The sequence below is a fragment of the Mus musculus genome, chromosome 10 (genome assembly GCF_000001635.26).
Source record: "Mus musculus strain C57BL/6J chromosome 10, GRCm38.p6 C57BL/6J".
Lineage (NCBI taxonomy): Eukaryota > Metazoa > Chordata > Mammalia > Rodentia > Muridae > Mus > Mus musculus.
In genome coordinates, this window is record NC_000076.6 from 10401532 (window position 1) to 10421820 (window position 20289).

At 39.6% G+C, this 20289-nt stretch overlaps 1 protein-coding gene across 11 annotated transcripts in view; it reads right to left on the reverse strand.

The window, feature by feature from the left end:
• Nucleotides 1–20289, reverse strand: part of Adgb (androglobin) — a 139391-nt gene that overhangs the window by 65829 nt on the left and 53273 nt on the right. For all 11 annotated transcript variants that reach the window (XM_011243163.3, XM_017313876.2, XM_030244999.1 and 8 more), the window contains 7 exons: nucleotides 10183–10357; nucleotides 9256–9346; nucleotides 5911–6040; nucleotides 5586–5619; nucleotides 4427–4604; nucleotides 3754–3817; nucleotides 1374–1476 (listed from right to left, as the gene is read on the reverse strand). In XM_011243163.3, coding sequence (XP_011241465.1) covers nucleotides 1374–1476; nucleotides 3754–3817; nucleotides 4427–4604; nucleotides 5586–5619; nucleotides 5911–6040; nucleotides 9256–9346; nucleotides 10183–10357 — 775 coding nt within the window. The remainder of the gene's footprint in view (nucleotides 1–1373; nucleotides 1477–3753; nucleotides 3818–4426; nucleotides 4605–5585; nucleotides 5620–5910; nucleotides 6041–9255; nucleotides 9347–10182; nucleotides 10358–20289) is intronic.

A 20289-nucleotide genomic window follows, 5' to 3' on the forward strand; every position in this document is an offset into this window, starting at 1 on the left:
CATAAAAGACCTGACCATTAATACTGTCACCATTCACAATTCTGGAGTACTTGTGATATGTTTATTGAACAACGATAATGTGACATGGTCAACCTGAGTTAAAGACATGCTTTAACAAAATAGGCCAAAGGGTCACAGAGGGATCTTGTATACATATAAGATGGTCTTGCACAAGTCAGGGAAGTCAACCTAGTAAGTAAGAGGTAGGGTAGGGTAGGGCCTCCTAGAGTTTGTGTGGGTAAATAAGGCTACAATCTCTCACTAAATCCAGCAGCATAGCTTTCAATGGAAATGAATGCCAATAAGAGAAGAGACTGGAAGAAAGGAAACTTCAAGGTTTCAAGTAGTCACTTATGAGAGAGAGAGAGTGGATGAAAGAGCACACTAGAGAATGCCTGCAGAGGAGGGGCTTGCTGATGTCAGTGCTCTCAGTGTTGACTGGGCTGGCCAGGAGGGATTTCCCTTTTCCCAGGCATATCCAGATGCTCTTTGCATCCAAAGATTAGGCAGAGTTTAGCTAAGCACTCATATGCATATCAGGGAAAGGAAGGAAAGAGAAAACAAAAAGTCTCATTTAGTTCAGAGTCTACAAATCTGTTTTGTTTTGTTTTTGTTTTTTTTTCTCATTAAACTTGTTTTAATGGTCTCAAAATTCTGTGACAGATTTTTGGTCAAGTTGTTTCCATTAAAAAGTACTGATTTTGAAAAGTAATAACTTAAAACTGCCACACAAGAGTCTAGAAATCCAAGGAAACTGCACTAGATTCCATGTTAGCACTCTTTTGATCTGTATAACACAGCAATGGGAGCTAGCTGTGTGCACAAGGGGCCAAGAATATGTAGAGGTTCCACAAGTAACAACCTGCTTTCATTAAATCAGACTCTGTCTGAGACCAGTATTAACCCAATCCATGTGCAGCACTTCCAAGGACTTAGATGTTTCCCACAAAGCTCTACCACATAAAGATCTCACAGCAACATCACCAGCACTGGGGGATAAGCCTGTGGCATACAACCATGGAGGAAATGGCACCACAAGTCACAGAGGAACTTAAAAGGAGTGAAAGGAAAGGATTACCTTGGATCATCGTCCAATCAAGTACCAAAGAACATGAGGATGATGACCAGTAGAGATAAAAAGAAAGGCAAGACTAAGTGTGCCCATGATGTGAGTGAAAGAATGTGACCAAGAGAGAATTAGGGGGCACAGTTAGCACAGTCCCCAGTGTGAGAGAAGCAAGAGCAAGAGAGGCAGTGGCAGGGCAGTCCTGTGTACTGTTTCGTCACCTATATCCTGAATGTTATCATTATATGTTCCTAATCCCACCTGTGCTCTGGACATCCAGATGGTCCCACTCTCAGAACCCTCTTACCTCCAGATTCCCCCCAGCGCACCAAAGCGGAAAAGCAAACCAGTAGTTCTATAGGCTTCAGGCTGTCCACAAATAGATAGTAAGGCACACGCTCTTCCACAAACTGCAAGAAATCAGAGCAGGTGTCAAGCTTAGCAGTTCATTCATCCTGTCAGTCACAGGGTAGTTCACAGGCTTCTTCATAAACAAAGATAGGACAACAGCAAATTCCAGAACTAAAGTTATGAGAAAGTGAGCAGGCTGAGGCTAGAGAGACAGATCCAGACAGGTAAGGAGACCCAGACTGGGCATAAGGGCATAGTCAGATGGCAGCAAAAAGAAATGCCTACTAGGGATGCATTTAGGCATTTTATAGCGTGGTATATGGTAAAACCAGACAAACAAAAACCTCTTTTCATTCTTCTCACAAGATCTTCAGAAATATAACCATGGCTTGCTGGTGCTCATCCAGGGTGGGGTTTTGTTTTGAACACACAGTGAAGTGATTGATCAGACCAGAGTTGTTTGGAAAGACAGTCATGTATGGCTATGTGGTTTGGATTTCAGTGCATTCTATAGAAAACTATAAGTATACCGAATTTCCAGGAAAATACAAAGGAGGGTGAGTGGGTTGCCAAAGGCACAGTGTGTAGGCAGCAAAGCCAGGGTTGGAACACAAGCTTGACTCTAACACTGCACTTGTGACTACTGCCTTTTAAGTGCTTCCTAACACTGTGGTCCTTTCGGATCGTTTTGAATGGTGGAATAAAGTAAGTATATTCAACAGATATAATTGCCATTCTGCTGTAGATGTATGTATAGAAGTGCTCCTTTACCACCACATTAAATAACCAGTTAATATAGGAAAGATGATTCTCTAGCCACACTATGAGAAAGAAAACCTTGTTAGTCAATAAACTATACGATAGAGAGACATGTCTGGCATGACATAAAATGTTCCAAATCACTGCTTCCTCCAATAGTTTTTATCAGTAACCATCCAAACATCTACTTCACGTTTCCTTTAAGTTGCACCATATTAGGGAATGAAAGAGTCACATAGGGTCTTTTCAGGTTGGAGGCAGCCACCTCAGGTGATAGAAGTAGGCAATTTGGAGTAAGGTTGTGCGTCTTTTTTTTTTAATTTTTTTATTACATATTTTCCTCAATTACATTTCCAATGCTATCCCAAAAGTCCCCCCCCCACACTCCCCTACCCACCCATTCCCATTTTTTCGCCCTGGCGTTCCCCTGTACTGGGGCATATAAAGTTTGCCTGACCAATGGGCCTCTCTTTCTAGTGATGGCCAACTAGGCCATCTTTTGATACCTATGCAGCTAGAGTCAAGAGCTCTGGGGTACTGGTTAGTTCATAATGTTGTTCCACCTATAGGGTTGCAGATCTCTTTAGCTTCTTGGGTTCTTTCTCTAGCTCCTCCATTGGGAGCCCTGTGATTCATCCAATAGTTCACTGTGAGCATCCACTTCTGTGTTTGCTAGGCCCCGGCCTAGTCTCACAAGGGACAGCTATATCACCGTCCTTGCAACAAAGGCTTGAGGTGGCTGCCTCCAAACTGAAAAGACCCATAGATTTTCATAGGTTTCCTAGATCTCAATCAAGAACCCTTTATACCTCACTATAGCAATATATTTTATACCCTTTATACCTCACTATAGCAATATACTTTGCAATGAGAAACATTCTCACAGTGATGTCTTCCTCATCTCTCTCTAACATATTATTTTGTTTAGTCAAATAGATGCACATCTATTGTTTTTTGTGAGGAAATAAATACATTAAAAAGAAGAAAGGTCACTTATTCCAAACAAAAGGTACAGATTTTAAAAAATTTGTTTTAGAGACAAAACTAGCTTCAAATTTGCTGCTGTGCAGGACTACCCATCAAGATCTTCAAAAAAAAAAAAAAGAAAGAAAGAAAGAAAGAAAGAGTCACATAGGCATGCCACCTTATTTTGCTTAATAGACATTTTACAGGAAAAAATTATGACCATCACTTTATAAAAATAACAGGACAAAGAATAGTTGACTGTGCCACTACACATGCACATATTTTAAAACAGTTGAGAGGTTTCAAAAATCTGTGAACTGTATTTGATAAATGGCAGCCAACATATATCATGATTTACTAATAGGCATTCTTCTATGTATATTACATACATTATCTCAAATTGTATCCAAACATGTGGGTGAGTGACTTTTGGGGATGCAAACTAGTATGGCTCATGGTCTGGACAAGGGGTGAATAGAAAAACTAAAAACTGGTGTTTAAATTATAATTAGATAAGAGATTTAGAAATGCTTGAGATATATAAAAGTATCTTTTAGTAATGTGATTCTACATAAACCTTATGCATAAGATGAAAAGCTTAATGCACTTACCTTGAATTCTGATTTTTGAAAATTAAGACAATAAGAATGTGGCTTGTGGAAAATATATATATGGCTGAAAAAGAAAACATTTATAATCGATTATTGCCATTACATACAAAACTAGCACCACATGTTTAGTTGCTTAGACTCAAATAATCATAGGCAGGAAAACTTTTAAAGAATTGCAACATTTGTTGTTATAAAGGGACAAAATTATCTCAGTGGGAAAATTCATATTAAGAAGCATTTGAAGAGGAACAAAGAGCATCCGGACAGGGGTTTGGCTGATAGAGTGCTCTGTGGATAGATAGTCAATGCATCCGGTATTTCTCCCAGCAGCAGGTGGAAGAGGGTGCAGACACCCATAGCCCCACGCTATGGGGAAAGTAAATAGGAGCTCTCCATTGGGTCCTTTCCCTTGGAGATAGGAAACTGTAGTCTGGATGTACCATATCCATTTATTGGAGACTCCATTTTCAATAAAAAGAAAAAATATTTGTGTTATACTAACCCCCAGCTGATATTTGCTTTCCTCTTTTAAATGATAGTTAATAATTGATAGATCATAAAAACTATAAATAAAAAAAACACAGAAACTGTCCCAGCTGTGAGCCTGTATGGTACTAGAGCTTGGAGCTGATCCAGCAGAATCTGGTCAGATGAATGGCATTTGAATACTTACTGAAAGCACACACAAAAGTCTTCGAAGTCTAACCATATCTCTTTGGCAACCCCTTCGTTTATTGCTAACTCTTCCTGTGACTTGTCCAGTGTCGCTGTAGTCAGGCTGATCAAATCCCTGTCCAAACTAGTAGCCTCAAGTTGGTGGAAGTCCGCCAATGCAGGCTCTGAAGGTTCATCTGGGAAGAAGAGAGGACATATATATCAGGAATATCTTAAACTGTTAAGTGACAGGCTGCTAAAGTTTGAAAAGTGAAAGGCAGAGAACATTTCAAATTCAAGTCCTATTTCTGAGAAAGCGTAAACAATAGTCACTTAAATGCAGTCCTAAAGTTTGTGAAGGGATGGGTCATGCACATACTTGGCTTTTATAATCCAGGAAACTTAAAACCACTTTGGTAAGTTAGGAACAAGTTCTTTAGAAATTGCAAAGTTACAACACAAATTAACTAGTCTATGTTCTTAAAATCATTACAGAGATCTTCTTTTAAAACAGGACAGTCCAGAGTTCAGAGGCACTATGAAAATATAACAGGTCTATTGCCCTGGTGTGTTCATTCAGCCCTTTAATCACCCCTCTCAGTGGCAATGTAACTACAACTTATATTTAATCAAGCTCTGTCACAAAGCTTACATAGAATCTCAGCCAACATTTTCATAGATATATGTGGACATTTCTTTTGGGCTTGAGTTCTGACCAAGTCTTTAGTTACTAACAGGAAACAACAATGGTTTCAGTATTTTGACCACAGCATGCATACATTAAATGGCAAGAGCTTGTGGGCACTTGCCTGCAGACCCAGCAACCTTGAGGATTAAGAGCTTGAGACCAATTTGGACCTTAATGAGTTGTATGCCAGTCTGAGTGATTAGCGAGACCCTGTCTTACATGACACAAAACACCAAAATAAAATGATCAGATGACCCTTTTTATGACAGACCCTTAATCACAACCTCCTCCATTTCTATTTTAGTTTAAATTTAACCTATAAAATTGTCACATGTTTCTAGGTTGGAGTAGACTAGAATTAGGAAGTCATAGGGAATGTTGAGAAGAGGCTAAGGTGGGAGAAGGGAGAACTAAGTCTGTCCAGAAGCAAGAATTTGGTGTGCTTTAATCTCTATGAGAGAACAAAAACATGAGAGGATTATTAATTTACCTTTTCCAAGTGTAATTTGCAATGCAATATTGCCCTGCAAAGTGAAAAGGAACAATTATAAGTATGCACGTAATTGCCCAAGTTAGAAATCTATATAGTTTCTTTAACAGTTTATAGGCAATGCAAGCCAGAGAGGACATGGTAGACTTGTGCAATGGAAAGATATGCCACTTTCTAAATGGCCACAGATACATAAGGTTCTTAGGAAGTAGGGTTTAAGAGAATTCTTCATTCTTCTGACATCTGGTGTATGCACTTTGCAGACAGAAGATAGCACACAGTTGAAGATAAGCCTCGTATGGTCCAGGCTTGAGCTCATTGGTACCTGAGACTGGTTTCCATTTACTATGCTCATTTCCCCTTGGCTGGTACTTGCAACTAAATCATTTTCCACGAGGGGAGGAAGACTGGATCCCAGCGGTGTTCCTTTCTTAATGACAGATTGGACAAAATGTCTAGTAGAGAAAAGAAATCCCACAAAACTTCTGTTACTGTGATTTCTGACTAACAGTGATCAATGAATAAGCTTAGTTTTGTCAACAACAATAAAAGGGTGGATTCTGCTCATTTTGTTCTTATTCTTTTACAGAGAAAATTTTAAAAATTACTCCTGAATAACTTATTACATTACTTCCTATCCTACTACCTCATCAGTCAACGTATTGCCATAAAAGTTGTTTTGTTTTGTTTTTCTGGGACACTGTTTTAAAGATGTGTGTGTTGATGATCAAAATACAGGGAATTTGATTATGAGCATTAGTGGAGTTAGCAGAGTATGTGTACCAATGAAAATCTTGGTGTGAGAAATTTAATCCTGGACTCTAAGCCCTTAGGATTCTAATTGTGACTTTCATACTGTGTATCCAAGGCACTTCCTCAAGAACTCATTGACATAGTTCAGACAATATCACTCTTGCATGACTTTCTTTGGCACAATGAGATGTTTATCATACTACCTGCATTTTACACAACTGCTTCAAAGAAAAAATCAAATTCTACTCATATAGCTGGGCACGGTGGTACATGCCTTTAATCCCAGCATGCAGGAAGCAGAGACAGGTGAATCTCTGTGAATTCACAGCTAGCCTCGCCTATATATTAAGCTCCTGGTTAGCTAGAAAGACATAGAGAGATCATACCTCAAAACCAAACCAAAAATAATTTCTTAACATGTAGCCTTCTTAGACCGACTTCTCCAACTTTCATGTAACTCCCACTAGGGGGTAGCAGAAACATATTTATGAGGCTCCAGTTGTCTCATAAAATCATGAGCCAAGAATGAGCAAAGCTATGGTGTTACACTGATGAAATTTCAATGAAAGGAAATCATAGCAGTAGTCACTCTCCATAAGAATTGCTCGTATGCTAACCCAAGAAATCTGGTTATATTGCAGAACAGGTTTAGGGCATGTCTTCCACAAACAGTGCAATGATATTCCCATATCTTTGCCTTTGGCTTTGCTCCAGAGCTTGAAGATGCAAATGAATTATAACAGATTTCAGCAATTAATAGGTTAGTGGAAGACAGAAAAGTGTCGGTTGCCTGTTTCTGGGTACTAGAGTTTTACTTAATCAAATAGTAAAGGTAGAACTTAAAGAAATTCGGGTATGGGAGCAATTTGGTGAACTTATATATGTACATATATTTCTAAATATATAAATAAAACCCACGTAGTTCATGTAATGTTAATTGTATATATATATGATTTCAAGGCTGACCACTTGATGTTAGATAACCAGTTAAGTGTATGTTGGGGGGGGTCTTCCCTGGAGAAGGCTATTTCTCTTATTCAGAGAAGCTGCTGAATCCAATAATAGCTGCCCATATGCATGGCTGTGGGACTATCCACAGGGGCAATGTAACAGAGTCCACACATACAAAGAAAACTGACTCTCCCTTAGCCATCAACTGCCAATAGCTCCTCTGCTAGCAATGGGGTCTGGCAGTTATCAGTAAGAGCAAAAGGTCATGGAGTCTCCTCACAGACAGATGGTAACAAATCACAGTCCCCACATAACTCAATTCTACCTTGAAAAGAATCATTCCTTATAAACCCAGCTACTCACAGGCTAGAATCCCCCCCCCATTTCATTTTGGAGGGTGTAGTGGCTATTCCTGGTTGTCAACTTGACTATATTTGGAATGAACTACAATCCAGAATTGGAAGGCTCACCAGTGACCCTAATCTGGAGGCTGGCAGATATAAGTTTCTGATCTGGATCTTGGTATGGAGATCTTGAGGCATAGTGGCTATAGATTCCGGAAGATTAAGACAGGGAGATCTCCGAGTTCAAGGTCATCTGACACACACCTTTAATCTGGGCTACACCTTCTGCTGGAGACCATATAAGGACATTGGAAGAAGGGAGTCTCACTTTCACTCTTTTGCCTGCTTGTCGTGTGGGTCTGAGCAACTGCTAGATCCTTCCATTCACAGCTTCCATTCACAGCTACTACTGAACCATTGTTGGGAATTGAACTGCAGACTGTACGTCATCAATAATTTTTTTTTACTATATAGATACTATGTATAAGTTCTGTAACTCTAGAGAACCCTAACTAATACAGAAATTGGTACCAGCATAGTGGGGTATTCCTGTGACAGCCTGACCATGTTTTAGGGAGGACTGTGGAAGGACTTTGGAACTTTGGCCAGAAGATCCATTCGGTGTTCGAATGTTGTGTAGGAGCTTGGAATAGTGCAGAAGACGGAGGTCTGGCTTGTGAAATTCCAGAGGGAAAATTAAAGACTTTTTTCAGGGCCATTGCTATTTTGATTGGGAAGATTCTGTAGTTCTGGTTAGCTGGGGCTGAAGAATCAGCTGTGATTAACAAGATATCAGAACTACTAAAGTGAAACTTTTGCATTACTGGGACTATTGATGAAGGTTAGCTGGAGCTAAGAAATTAGCGGTGATTAAGAAGAGAACAGCATCGTTGAGATGACATCTTCTGGGAAGTGCTTTCTGAGAGCACAAAGAAGCTGTGTTCCAAAGATATCCAAAGTTGTACCTCGTGCAGCAACAGAACTTGGTAATGTGTAAGAGTCACCCAGGTGGTACTGGTTTTGATGCCAGTACCATGAGATGACCACCAAGAACAGCAGCAGCAGTGGAGTACAGGCAGCTGGAGCCTAGAAGACAATGTGTATGCTACAAAGGGCAAGGCTGGAGAAGTGACCCAAGCCTTGGAGGAGCCCAGAAGATCATGAGTTGGATCGCAGACATTGGACAGTTGGAGTTTGACACCCCTCCGTGGCTTCTGCATCAGCTCCTGCTTTCTGACCTGCTTGAGTTCCAGTCCTGACATCCTTTGGTGATAAACAGCAGTATGGAAGTGTAAGCTGAATAAACCCTTTCCTCCCCACCTTGCTTCTTGGTCATGATGTTTGTGCAGGAATAGAAACCCTGACTAAGACAGAGGGGATAGCAAATATTTACTCTCTAACGCTCATACATAAAAATATAAACCAAAGTATTTGATAATAAATGAGATGATGTCAGCAGGGTCTGTAAGATATTCCCTTTGATAGTTGTGTGAATATGCCTATGTATTCGGCTTCCATATCCTTCCAACACTCTTCCCATTAAGGTGACTTTTTTATTTAACCACATACATCACAGATGCAAAGTTAAGAAGAGGCACCAGTGAGAAGGTCACATAACTTACGTTTCTGTTGGAATCGTAAATGGAGTCATTCTATAATTCAAAAATGGACTTGAAATCTCAAGGAACTGCTCAGGCTTCTTCGGGACAGCATCTGAAAAGTTGACAAGTGTGATGCACACTGCCAGAATCCTTCAGATTCTAAGGCAGTGCCAGTGAGAGCACATGTTTATCCAGGGTTTTCAGTAGAGGTAAGCGAGAACAATCAGAGACATTTCAGTTAGCTGAAACTGTTTACAGATCTTGCTAATATCAGCTTTCTTTTGTCTAGAGCCAGTTTCTATTATGGCTGTGCATGGAACAATGATATGAAATGGTGACGTTTCACAAGTCTTTGCATTTGCAGCAAAGTTGACTTTTCACATAAATCTTTCCTTTAAAAAGAAATAGGTCCCTCAATTAACCTCCCCAGACAACCACTTGGTCCATGGGAGCTACCGCAGAGGCAGAAACAGGAAGTGTCATAAATAACAAGGAAACGGTATGCTGAGAGAGGACTGTGGGTATGCCTAAGTGTTAAGCGAGTTTAGAAGAAAGAAAATCCTGGTGAGAAAGGAGAGCAACACACATCACCACGGTGTACCCTGAAGCTGAACAAGAAAAGAAATAAAGCTCAATTAGGTAGCAAATGCCTCTATCATTCTGCATTGTCCTTCAGATAATGTTATTATGTTATTATTAGTTTTTTAGTTTACATATTAAACCGAACAGAAAGAAGAAAGAGAAATATACAATAAGCCCTAGCATAAGCCACTGACATTGGAAGGCAGAGTATAGTACACATACATCCTTACTTTTTAAATACATAATTTGGACATAAGAGTTGAGCAGCTTTAGGTGCAGGACTGTATGGTGTACCTCAATACCTACCATAGTCCATGGAAGAGAGAGGTAAGCCCCCAGAGAAGTGCATGACAACGCGGCACATACCTTGAGCTTCATCGGTTATCACTGTTTCCTTTTTATGGCGAATGAGTTTCCAGGCAGGTAAGGGAGGAGGTTTGGGGGGTGACACAAGAGGGCAAGACCTACTTCTGGTCACCAGCACAGGATGGCTACAGATGTGAGAAAGACCATATTCCCTAAGTTTCTCCGCAGAATTCGCCTAAAAGACAGAAAGAGGATTTGGACTCTTTCACTGGCGCTTGTATTTAATAACACTTTTGCCAATACAGAAAAGGGGGAACACCCATGTCCCTAACTCTTTAACAGAAATGACACTACCATTTCTATTTCTTTGCAAGTTTAAGTTTGCCTGAGACCCTGTCTGCTTATTAAAAAGGAAGAAATTAGGCCATTCTCAAGCTTAAGTTTCAGTGAGAATATACAATTGCTAGGTACTGCTTTTCTATGTTGAAGCTGTAAAACAAGTTCTGATTATCTAAAAATAAAAAAAAAAAAAGACTTGCTACCAATTGTTACTTAACATTTTAAAATGTTTTAAAAGTATTAAGGAGTTGTGAGGTGGCAAGAGTGGCTTTATCTGTGAAAAACTGTAATCTTTTAACAGGGGGTTTTTCCTCAGGAAGTCCCCATCATTGGAGACAATGGAGACATTGACACTGGGGACAGAAGCTGCCCTAGTGGATATGTTTCATAGTCAGACATTCAGCTCTGAAGTCATTGGCAATAAGTCAAACCATTATTCCAAAAGTTACTCCCTAACTACTGCCTGAAGTGTGTGTGTGTATGTGTGTGTGTGTGTGTGTGACAGAGAGAGAGACAGACAGACAGACAGACAGAGAGACAGAGAGACAGAGAAACAGAGACAGAGAGAGGAGAGACATGGAGAGGCAGAGACACAGAGACATAGAGACACAGTATTTGTATCTTGTTATAGAAACTTATCATGGGAAATTCTTACAAAGAAAATAGTTCCTAGAGGAACTGGTTTTGGTATAACTGGTATTTTGCTATTTTTCCTTTAAATGTTAACATAATCTGTGACAGTGTGGATTAATTCAACTCTCTCTCTCTCTCTCTCTCCTGTCTCTATTCTCTGTGTCTCTCTATCTCTCTGAATGTCTGACTATGAGACAAATTTAACATTAAGAGAAAAATGATACTCTGGATTTTAAAAGTAGCCTAAAAGAGAAACCGTGTTTTATCTTTTTTTTCTTACAGTCTCTTACCACTTTACTAATAAAAAAATTCAGAAATTTCTGTAATTTATAGAGTAGCTTGAAAGCAAATATTTCTCTACACCATCTAAAAAGTAAACTTCCCTGCAACCTTTATTCTGTTAGGTGTAAAAAGCCTCAATGAAATCAAGTCACCCACTGAGAGTAATCATTGTTGAATGATTCGTGCAAAAAAAGTAAGCTCAAAATTTTCTTTTCCAAGACTCCTTTACTCCTCTCTCAATTCTATTTCAAACTCTCTAAAAGAACTGGACAGAGTTGACAGGTGGGGTCATCTTACTCTTGTACAACCTGAGCTGTTTAGATTGCCTGAGAGGAGGAGGGGTACTGGACCACATAAGGTAGTTTCTAATAGTCTCCATTGCTTCTTAACTGAGCAAGCTTTTAATTGCATGTGATCTTAACACTCTTTGGGGCTGTGAGTTTAGCGATATACTCTGTTTTACAAATTTTCAATAGAGAGGAAATCATTTCTTATGGATTTATGATTAAAATAGTGTATTTATATTCTCTATTCAATCCTGACTATAACTTGAATTGCTTATGAGAATTCTCTACAATTAACTCAATCTCTGTTAGTTCCTTGAACACAGGGTCTCCTTGCTTCCAGACGCAGATAAATTTCTCTCTGCTTTGAATATGCTTTTTGTTATTTACTAGCATCACTTCTCACACCCCTCAGGTTAAACAATTAGCTTCCTTTAGAAGAAAGAGAAAGAGAAGAGGTTTATGGTTTGTGTCCTGTCTCCCCTCCCCCACTGATTTTTTGTTTCCCCCCTCACTCACATAGGTGTTTATTTCTGCCACTACTCCAGAAACCACTATTTATCTAGGAATCATACATAATCTCTTTTATAACAGTTTTTTAATTGTCGCTTTCCTCTTACTTCTGTTCTCTGAACTTTGTGGTAAAGAACTTGGTCTGTGATAATTATCTCTCTACAGTATGAAGCAGAGCACATTGGCCTAGCATATATTTATTATAAAACATGAGTTGATGTGTATTGAGTGTTACACTTTTAATAAGCAGCTTGAGTAGTTCCTGGATAGGAGGCATGACACGACACAAAAGATGGCTGATGCTCTTTAGTGGTCCATACATTGAGTTGTTAACATCTAGAGCATCTGAGATGGTGCCCATGACACACAGATTGTTTAAAGAACATCGGGAAGAGGAGGGAAGCCCTAAAGTCAACAGAAGGCTGGGCTTGAGAGAAGAATTGGGTACAGACTTAATTGTAGGGAGCTACAGATTTCCAGATACCATGAAAATTTCTGATTCTGCTATCAACCACTGCCATTGCTCTTTAACTTTGGATAAAAAGTAACTTAAACTGCCTTTGTCCCTATTGTGTACACTACTGCATGTGTCCTATCATTTTTATAATGTTATGGCTGTTGTGTGGCAGACTTTTGCTAGTAATAGTGGATTCTGGGACGATGGCATCAGGCTCCCATGCTAACTTCAAGGATGAGAGTGACTCATGTGGCCACGTGACCCTACTGGAATATTTACTTCTCAAGCTAATCCTCATTTAAGTTTTAATGTTCAACTCTCACAAATGGATATAATGTGCAGTTGTACCAGTGTACAACCAGTGTACAGTGTATCCCTACACTACTTTTAGAATATCACTACTTTAATGTATCAACTGTAGAGCATGTAGAACCCCAGTGGTAAGGTGCTAGGGGGTCTAAAGTCCCCACACAGGGCCAGGACTGAACAAGTCCTCAATGTATTACATTGGTCTAAATATGCTAGATAGGTAGATTTTATCATTATGAAAGGAAAGCAATTGCTTTCCACCCTCAGAACCAAAGAAATGGCTCAAAATTGCAGAATTCCATAAATATCATGTAATTCCTAAACATGTTAATTAAAAAGTAATGCCATTGGAAACCTTAATAATACCGTTAAACAAAAACCTGGCCTCCAAATGGAATGTGAAATAGAATTCCACTCTGAGCAAAAGTATAGAGCACAATACAGAATACATGCATAGGAAGAAAACCAAATTATATATACCAACATGTATAGAATGCCTATGCCTAAATGTTTACACTATGCATAATTTAACTCTATTACCATTGGCTACACTTATTAACTTTTCTTTTCTTGATTGTAATTCTTTTCTTGTATTGTCTAAAAACAAAAAGCATTTATTCTGCATTGCTTTATAATGTAAGAAGACCATGGCAGTTGCTCCCCAAACTTAGTGGAAATTTATGTACATCATCCCACTTTAAGAATATATGGGGCTGCAGAGATGGCTCAGCAGTTTAGAGCACTGGCTGCTCTCAAAGAGGTCCTGAGTTCAATTCCCAGCAACCACATGGTGGCTCACAACCATCTGTAATGGGATCCAATGCCCTCTTCTGGTACATCTGAAGAGAGTGACAATGTACTCGCATACATAAAATAAATAAATGAATGAATAAATCTTTAAAAAATTACATAAAATAAAAAAATATGGAGGATCTGTGGGAGCCATCTTGTCTCCGGGACTCCGCAAAAAGTTGACTGCACAGGCGAGAGTGTGGACCACAGAAGCTAACAGCTTCTGGGTCAGGCAAGAGCCACAGAGCTTCTGAGGCAGCACCGTTTTCGGGCTCCAGACATCCGGCCACATTCCTGGCCAGAGGTCAGGTATCCGCCCGGCCCGGGAGGCCCTAGCCTCAGGATCCGCGGGAGCCATTTTGGTTCTGGGACTCCGCAGAAAGTAGTCTGCACAGGTGAGAGTGTAGACTACTGAAATTAACAGCTTCTGGGACAGGCCAAAGCAACACAGCTTCTGGGAAAGGTCCTGTTTTGGCCCTTCATCTTCGTCCAGGAGGAGGTCCAAATGCCAGATAACTATGCACCTTCCCTGTAAGATATGAGCTTGCCTGCAGAGACTGCTCTGACCACTGAAACTCAGAGGAGAGAGCTAATCTCCCAGGTCTGCTGATAGAGCGTAACAGAATCACCAGAGGAACAATCTCTAAACAGAGACAATTATAACAACTAACTCCAGAGATTACCAGAAGGCGAAAGGTAAACGTAAGAATCTTACTAACAGAAACCAAGACCACTCACCATCATCAGAACCCACCACTCCCACTTTGCCCAGTCCAGGGCACCCCAACACACCCGAAAAGCTAGACCCGGACTTAAAAGCATATCTCATGAGGATGGTAGAGGACATCAAGAAGGACTTTAATAACTCATTTAAAGAAATACAGGAGAACACTGCTAAAGAGTTACAAGTCCTTAAAGAAAAACAGGAAAACACAACCAAACAGGTAGATGTCCTTAAAGAAAAACAGGAAAACACATCCAAACAGGTGATGGAAATAAACAAAACCATACTAGACATAAAAAGGGAAGTAGACACAATAAAGAAAACCCAAAGTGAGGCAACGCTGGAGATAGAAACCCTAGGAAAGAAATCTGGAACCATAGATGCGAGCATCAGCAACAGAATACAAGAGATGGAAGAGAGAATCTCAGGTGCAGAAGATTCCATAGAGAACATTGGCACAACAATCAAAGAAAATGGAAAATGCAAAAAGATCCTAACTCAAAACATCCAGGAAATCCAGGACACAATGAGAAGACCAAACCTACGGATAATAGGAGTGGATGAGAATGAAGATTTTCAACTCAAAGGACCAGTAAATATCTTCAACAACATTATAGAAGAAAACTTCCCAAATCTAAAGAAAGAGATGCCCATGAACATACAAGAAGCATACAGAACTCCAAGTAGACGGGACCAGAAAAATAATTCCTCCCGAGACATAATAATCACAACAACAAATGCAATAAAAAAGATAGAATACTAAAGGCAGTAAGGGAAAAAGGTCAAGTAACTTATAAAGACAAGCCTATCAGAATTACACCAGATTTTTCACCAGAGACTATGAAACCCAGAAGAGCCTGGACAGATGTTATACAGACACTAAGAGAACACAAATTCCAGCTAAGGCTACTATACCCAGCCAAACTCTCAATTACCATAGATGGAGAAACCAAAGTATTCCACGACAAAACCAAATTCACACATTACCTTTCCACAAATCCAGCCCTTCAAAGGATAATAACAGAAAAAATCCAATACAAGAACGGGAACCACGCCCTAGAAAAAGCAAGAAGGTAATCCCTCAGCAAACCTAAAAGAAGACAGCCACAAGAACAGAATGCCAACTTTAACAACAAAAATAATAGGAAGCAACAATTACTTTTCTTTAATATCTCTTAATATCAATGGACTCAACTCCCCAATAAAAAGACATAGACTAGCAAACTGGCTACACAAACAAGACCCAACATTTTGCTGCTTACAGGAAACTCATCTCAGAGAAAAAGATAGGCACTACCTCAGAATGAAAGGCTGGAAAACAATTTTCCAAGCAAATGGTATGAAGAAACAAGCTGGAGTAGCCATTCTAATATCTAATAAAATTGACTTACAACCCAAAATCATCAAAAAAGACAAGGAAGGGCACTTCATACTCATCAAAGGTAAAATCCTCCAAGGGGAACTATCAATTCTGAATATCTATGCTCCAAATACAAGGGCAGCTACATTCATTAAAGAAACTTTAGCAAAGCTCAAAGCACACATTGCACCTCACACAATAATAGTGGGAGACTTCAACACACTACTTTCACCAATGGACAGATCATGGAAACAGAAACTAAACAGGGACACAGTGAAACTACAGAAGTTATGAAACAAATGGATCTGACAGATATCTACAGAACATTTTATCCTAAAAGAAAACGATATACCTTCTTCTCAGCACCTCATGGAACCTTCTCCAAAATTGACCACATAATTGGTCACAAACAAGCCTCAACAGATACAAAAATATTGAAATTGTCCCATGCATCCTATCAGATCACCATGGACTAAGGATGATCTTCAATAACAAAATAAATAATAGAAAGCCAACATTCACATGGAAACTGAAGAACACTCTTCTCAATGATACCTTGGTCAAGGAAGGAATAAAGAAAGAAATTAAGGACTTTTTGAGTTCAATGAAAATGAAGCCACAACATACCCAAACTTATGGGACACAATGAAAGCATTCCTAAGAGGAAAACTTATAGCTCTGAGTGCCTCCAAAAAGAAAGTAGAGAGAGCACACACTAGCAGCTTGACAACACACCTAAAAGCTCTAGAACAAAAGGAAGCAAATTCACCCAAGAGGAGTAGACATCAGGAAATAATCAAACTCAGAGGCGAAACAACCAAGTGGAAACAAGAAGAACTATTCAAAGAATCAACCGAACGAGGAGCTGGTTCTTTGAGAAAACCAACTAGATAGACAAACCCTTAACCAGACTCACTAGAGGGCACAGGGAAAGGATTCTAATTAACAAAATCAGAAATAAAAAGGGAGACATAACAACAGATCCTGAAGAAATCCAAAACACCATCAGATCCTTCTACAAAAGGCAACAAAACTGGAGAACCTGGATGAAATGCAAAAGTTTCTAGACAGATACCAGTTACCAAAGTTGAATCAAGATCAGGTTAATGATCTAAACAGCCCTATATACCCCAAAGAAATAGAAGCAGTCATTAATAGTCTCCCAATCAAAGAAAGCCCAGGACCAGATGGGTTTAGTGTGGAGTTCTATCAGACCTTCAAAGAAGATCTAATCCCAGTTCTTCACAAACTATTCCACAAAATAGAAACAGAAGGTACTCTACCCAACTCATTCTATGAAGCCACAATTACTCTGATACCTAAACCACAAAAAGACCCAACAAAGATAGAGAACTTCAGACCAATTTCCCTTATGAATATTGATGCAAAAATCCTCAATAAAGTTCTTGCTAACTGAATCCAAGAACACATCAAAACAATCATCCAAGCTGACCAAGTAGGTTTCATCCCAGGGATGCAGGGATGGTTCAATATAGGGAAATCCATCAATGTAATCCAGTATATAAACAAACTCAAAGACAAAAACCACATGATCATCTCATTAGATGCTGAGAAAGCATTTGACAAAATCCAACACCCATTCATGATAAAAGTCTTGGAATGATCAGGAATTCAAGGCCGATACCTAAACATGATAAAAGCAATCTACAGCAAACCAGTAGCCAACATCAAAGTAAATGGTGAGAAGCTGGAAGCAATCCTACTAAAATTAGGGAATAGACAAGGCTGTTCACTCTCCCCATACCTATTCAACATTGTACTTGAAGTCCTAGCCAGAGCAATTAGAAAACAAAAGGAAATCAAGGGGATACAAATTGGAAAGGAAGAAGTAAAAATATCACTTTTTGCACATGATATGATTGTATATATAAGTGGCCCTAAAAATTCCCCCAGAGAACTCCTAAGCCTGATAAACAGCTTCAGTGAAGTTGATGGATATAAAATTAACTCAAACAAGTCAATGGCATTTTTGTACACAAAGGATAATCAGGCTGAGAAAGAAATTAGGGAAACAACACCCTTCTCAATAGTCACAAATAATATAAAATACCTTGGCGTGACTCTAACTAAGGAAGTGAAAGATCTGTATGATAAGAACTTCACGTCTCTGAAGAAAGAAATTGAAGAAGATCTCAGAAGATGGAAAGATCTCCCATGCTCATGGATTAGCAGGATCAACATTGTAAAAATGGCTATCTTGCCAAAAGCAATCTACAGATTCAATTCAATCTCCATCAAAATTCCAACTCAATTCTTCAACGAATTAGAAAGAGCAATCTGCAAATTCATCTGGAATAACAAAAAACCTAGGATAGCAAAAACTCTTCTCAAGGATAAAAGAACCTCTGGTGGAATCACCATGCCTGACCTAAAGCTTTACTACAGAGCAATTGTGATAAAAACTGCATGGTACTGGTATAGTGACAGAGAAGTAAACCAATGGAATAGAATTGAAGACCCAGAGATGAACCCACACACCTATGGTTACTTGATCTTTGACAAGGGAGCAAAAACTATCCAGTGGAAAATAGACAGCATTTTCCACAAATGGTGCTGGCACAACTGGTGGTTATCATGTAGAAGATTGCGAATTGATCCATTTCTATCTCCTTGTACTAAGGTCAAATCTAAGTGGATTAAGAAACTCCACATAAACCTGGAGGGCATCATCCTGAGTGAGGTAACACATTCACAAAGGAACTCACACAATATGTACTCACTGATAAGTGGATATTAGCCCAAAACCTAGGATATCCAAGATATAAGATACAATTTCCTAAACACATGAAACTCAAGAAAAATGAAGACTGAAGTGTGGACACTATGCCCCTCCTTAGAAGTGGGAACAAAACACCCTTGGAAGGAGGTACAGAGACAAAGTTTGGAGCTGAGATAAAAAGATGGACCATGTAGAGACTGCCATATCCGGGGATCCATCCCATAATCAGCTTCCAAATGCTGACACCATTGCATACACTAGCAAGATTATGCTGAAAGGACCCTGATATAGCTGTCTCTTGTCAGAGTATGCCTGGGCCTAGCAAACATAGAAGTGGATGCTCACAGTCGGCTATTGGATGGATCACATGGCCCCCAATGAAGGAGTTAGAGAAAGTACCCAAGAAGCTAAAGGGATCTGCAACCCTATAGGTGAAACAACATTATGAACTAACCAGTACCCCGGAGCTCTTGACTCTAGCTGCATATGTATCAAAAGATGGCCAAGGCAGCCATCACTGGAAAGAGAGGCCCATTGCACACGCAAACTTTATATGCCCCAGTACAGGGGAACGCCAGGGCCAAAAAAAGGGGAGTGGGTGGGTAGGGGAGTGGGGGTGGGTGGCTATGGGGGACTTTTGGTATAGCATTGGAAATGTAAATGAGCTAAATACCTAATAAAAATTGGAAAAAAAAAAAGAAACTCCACATAAAACCAGAGACACTGAAACTTATAGAGGAGAGAGTAGGGAAAAGCCTCAAAGATATGGGTACAGTGGAAAAATTCCTGACTAGAACAGCAATGGCTTGTGCTGTAAGATCGAGAATCGATAAATGGGACCTCATAAAATTGCAAAGCTTCTGCAAGGCAAAAGACACCGTCAATAAGACAAAGAGACCACCAACAGAATGGGAAAGGATCTTTACCTATCCCAAATTGGATAGGGGACTAATATCCAAAATATATAAAGAACTCAAGAAGGCGGACTCCATAAAATCAAATAACCCCATTAAAAAATGGGGCTCAGAACTGAACAAAGAATTCTCACCTGAGGAATACCAAATGGCAGAGAAGCACCTGAGAAAATGTCAACATCCTTAATCATTAGGGAAATGCAAATCAAATCAACCCTGAGATTCCACCTCACACCAGTCAGAATGGCTAAGATGAAAAATTCAGGTGACAGCAGATGCTAGCGAGGATGTGGAGAAAGAGGAACACTCCTCCATTGTTGGTGGGATTGCAAGGTTATACAACCACTCTGGAAATCAGTCTGGCGCTTCCTCAGAAAATTGGACATAGTACTACCGGAGGATCCAGCAACACCTCTCCTGGGCATATATCCAGAAGATGTCCCAACTGGTACGAAGGACACATGCTCCACTATGTTCATAGCAGCCTTATTTATAATAGCCAGAAGCTGGAAAGAAACCAGATGCCCCTCAACAGAGGAATGGATACAGAAAATGTGGTACATTTACACAATGGAGTACTACTCAGCTATTAAAAAGAATGAATTTATGAAATTCCTAGGCAAATGGATGGACCTGGAGGGCATCATGCTGAGTGAGGTAACCCAATCACAAAGGAACTCACACAACATGTACTCACTGATAAGTGGATATTAGCCCAGAAACTTAGGATACCCAAGATATAAGATACAATTTGATAAACGCATGAAACTCAAGAAGAAGGAAGACCAAAGTGTGGACACTTTGCCCCTTCTTAGAATTG